The following is a 4,072-nucleotide window of genomic DNA, read 5'->3' as shown; positions in this document are numbered from 1 at the left end:
CATAGGGAAAGAATTTGTGTTTTCAAACTTGGAGAAATCCAGTCCAGGTTTAACTTCACTTCTGTAGTTTCAAAGAACACACTGATACCATTCCCCTGTTTTTTTCTTAGCTCCTCACCACAAAAGGAAGAATTGGAAGGAGTTATATAAAAAGAGAGGAAGACACAGAAAATGGGAAAGTAAGAAAAAGATGAAAAAAGGAAGAGAAATACAGGAAAAATGAGGGAGATGGATGGTAAAGACTCAACTAACATTAGGGAGAATTTTCTGCAAAAAGCTTAACATGGGCTGCTTGATGGAAAGAGAATTAAAGTGATCATGTGGGAGGAGTGCCCCCAATAAACTTTCCTATTTTATCTTTACAACTAAAGATACTCAAATATTAACACCTAACTTTCATGACTTAAGGAAACACAAGAAGTTGTGCAGCTAGACAACATGTGATTCATTCTGGCCCATTTAGGAAGTAATTTACCTCTTAACTGAGATATGCTTACCTCCCCCCATATTTAAAATATTTTACAAATGATAACCCAGAGACATATATCCACTAACACTATTTTTAAAATCAAGAGACAGGGATAAGAAAACTGACAAAGTTAACTTTTAAAATATGAAACAGTTTTTTCTGGAGGATGCCTAATAATCTACCATTTTTAAAATAACAACATGAGGAGATTTCTATTTATTGTTAGAGCAGAAGAAATTTAAATTTGTGATTTGAGGCCCAACTGCTTTTTTTTTCTTAACTGAAGCAAAGCTTGGAACCCAGAGCTGTCTCAATAACCTGGGGTCTGTAATGACCAACACAGGCAGTGTCCTCTGGCCTCCTACGTATGCATAACCTTAAAGGCAATGCTCTCCACAAACACTGGTCCCTGTGTAAGATCTGGCCTGATATGTTACAACGACCATGGCGCTCTAGCTTCCTACGGTAGAAACTGTAACTGTAAACACTGGATGAAAAATAATATCTGAACTATGAATATATACAACAGGTTTTAGTTATTTAAATAACTAATGATCTCAGGTAACTGTCAGGCTTTTGAGTCAATATTCATTTCAGCTGTGTTAGCTACTTAAAATCTGGAACCTTAGACTATTTCTAACAGAGAATGAAACCATGGAAGGTAGGTAGGCTTATGACAGACTTTCAGACCTAAAGCTTATAGTTGGGCAATTTAACCACAAAGAGCATGATGAATAACAATTATTAGAAAGGTAGGTAGAAAGGATTTACTTCTAATCTCCTATGACATTGAAATGTATTTTAAGCTGTACATTTAGTTTTCATATCTTCAATAGTTTATCTGGAACTTCGCAACAGTCCTCTCTCCACCCTTTTTGGTAAGAATTCCAAAGTTAGGATGTTTTGAAGAACCTCTTACCCTTTTCTGCTTATCTGATATATATAAGTATTATTTAATTATCAAATAAATCTCATTTTCCAGTTTTCTCAGGTGCTTTGTTTTAAATAAAAATCTTGTAGACTGACTGTTACTTACAGTGTTGTAAAGCTTATCAAACTCCGCATACCTTCTGAAGACAAACCACTCACTCCTGCCCACTGAAACCAGAACTTTATAAACCTATGGAAATAAAAAATAACAAAATTTGATCACAAAAAAAAGCATGTTAGCTATTTACATATGCAAATAACCTGCTTTCATACTCATGAAACTGATATTAGACATTACTATTTATATGTGATTCTCCAAGATACAGAAGTATACCAACTGAAACACTTATTTTATCTTGTTGAAAAGTGTTTTATTTTTAAAATGTTATGAAATATTTCCATAGTTTTCAGAGAATAACACAATGAATACCCATGTACTCATTATTTAGATACTCTGAATTCTAACCTTTGGCCATTCTTGTTTCAGATTTTCTTCCCCCCAAATAAAACATTATAGTTTCAACGGATGCCATTCTGCTCTCTTCTTCCCCAGCAGTAACCACTGCCATGAAATGATAAGGTATTTTCAAAAGGAACGCCTGGGACACAGTAAACACTAAATTGTGAATTATCCTCCTTTCAGGGCATCTTTTACACAGTAGTTTTCAAACTAAGAATTTATCCTCAGATTTCCTACTACCATCTTAACCTGTGTTTCATCTTTTCATATATACATCATTTCACATAACCATAGTCAACAACCCTATAAGGAAATAAGCAGAATAAATATTACAACCCCCATTACAGATGAGGAAATGATGGCCCCCCAAAGTTAAGTAACTTGCCCAAGTTCACAGACTCGTGAGACGAAAATCTAAATCTTCTAACCCTCCATGCACTAGAACAAGTATCAAATCAACAGTTATAATATAGAATTAACTCTCATAATTCATCCCACAGCTACTCTCAGAATATAATTCAACATACCAATGTACAGAAAACAATCTGGAACCCCAAAGATCTTTTATACTTTCTAAAGAGAAAAATAACAAGTATCCAGGTATATGAGGAAAGGTTCACTGATGTATGGCTTGGGTTATCAATCTCACTATTTTACAGTGAAGATTAGGGGAAAGAGATATTTACAATACAATTGTCCACAGTCTGTTAGATAACAGAGTAAACCAGGTTTATTTTAGAAGACGGGCATACAAATATGTATAAAATATCCTTTCCCACAAAAGACTGGAAAGCTACACTCACCAGTTCATAGTTAGATAATACTGTGAAGAAAGATCTCCCTGATACTGCATATGATTATAATGTAGGAATTCTGCAGTATTGTTGAAGATATGGTCACATTAACAGGCCCCTAATACGAGGGGCCCCAGAACCTAAAGCCATACTCCCCTGTGAGAAAGGGATCAGGTCTCACCTGGAAAGTGAAGCAAAGTCATTGTATCAGTTACCTGGATAAGTGATGAATCACTTAAGCAGAGAGAAAAAGAGCATCCAGGCACCCTACGTGAGCTACAGGGGTAAGAGGATTTTCTGGTGTTAACTAAGAGGACATCAAGTTGTCCTAAAGGAAGCTACTGGGTGTTAAGATATCAGAATCGTTTATAAGATGACACTGCTCCCATGGGAGAGAGTGCAGAAGTAGAGGAAAAAGAACCTAGTCTGGGTGCTGACAAAAGTTGAGCCATGTTTTTAGGTGGAGACTACAGATTTATCTCCTACAGCATTCAGGATCAGATAGGCCTGGAAGCAGGCCTGCTACCAAAGGATCAGATACCTAGGTTTATATGATTATGAGATTCTTGAACAAACAACACTGTTTGTGCTGACTTCCCAGTGGGATAAGGTGGCTTCCCATAGATACTCAAGTACAACCAAGATGAGAATCCAAACCTAGGTTCCAGGCCAAAGCAGTTCTGCTGCAACTCTATTTACAGGAGCTTAAGATAAAGCCCTGTGAAGTTATTAATTAGCAGGATGATTTATGAACAAGGGCTTATTAAGTAAGTTCTAGTAAAATACCAACAGGCAAAAACAAAACCTCTTCAAATTTTAAAAAACACTCTCATTTGCAAAAAATGCACAAAATTTCACAGAAACAGTACAATAATAACAGTACAATAAATCTTATTAAGTTTTAAAAAAAATATTTCCTTATTGCCTGTCTTGCCCCACCAGAATGTAAGTTCTTTGAGAGCAAGGGCTGTATCATTCTTGCTACCCACCGTATTCCCAGTGCCTAGAACAGCCCTGGCATAAGACAAGAAACTCAAGGACAATTTGTTGAGTGGATAAATGAAAGTATAATTTAGACTTGGTTTAAGTCAAGACATCCTAGAACACAGTGCATTTCTCTGTAAAGTCATTTAAAAAGACACACGAGGGCTTCCCTGGTGGCACAGTGGTTGAAACCCTCCCTGCCAATGCAGGGGACACGGGTTCGAGCCCTGGTCTGGGAAGATCCCACATGCTGCGGAGCAACTAGGCCCGTGAGCCACAACTACTGAGCCTGCGCATCTGGAGCCTGTGCTCCGCAACAAGAGAGGCCGCGATAGTGAGAGGCCCGCGCACCGTGATGAAGAGTGGCCCCCGCTCGCTGCAACTAGAGAAAGCCCTCGCACAGAAACAAAGACCCAACACAGCAAAAATAAATAA

At 37.5% G+C, this 4,072-nt stretch overlaps 1 protein-coding gene across 2 annotated transcripts in view; it reads right to left on the bottom strand.

The window, feature by feature from the left end:
- SGK3 (serum/glucocorticoid regulated kinase family member 3) overlaps window positions 1–4,072 on the bottom strand; it is a 65,505-nt gene that overhangs the window by 43,903 nt on the left and 17,530 nt on the right. For both annotated transcript variants that reach the window (XM_007448485.1, XM_007448484.1), the window contains exon 3: window positions 1,506–1,589. In XM_007448485.1, coding sequence (XP_007448547.1) covers window positions 1,506–1,589 — 84 coding nt within the window. The remainder of the gene's footprint in view (window positions 1–1,505; window positions 1,590–4,072) is intronic.

The sequence above is a fragment of the Lipotes vexillifer genome, unplaced genomic scaffold, assembly GCF_000442215.2.
Source record: "Lipotes vexillifer unplaced genomic scaffold, Lipotes_vexillifer_v1.1 scaffold815, whole genome shotgun sequence".
Classification (NCBI taxonomy): domain Eukaryota; kingdom Metazoa; phylum Chordata; class Mammalia; order Artiodactyla; family Lipotidae; genus Lipotes; species Lipotes vexillifer.
Note: the sequence above shows the minus strand (reverse complement) of the source record. Positions and strands in the feature narration are given on the sequence as shown.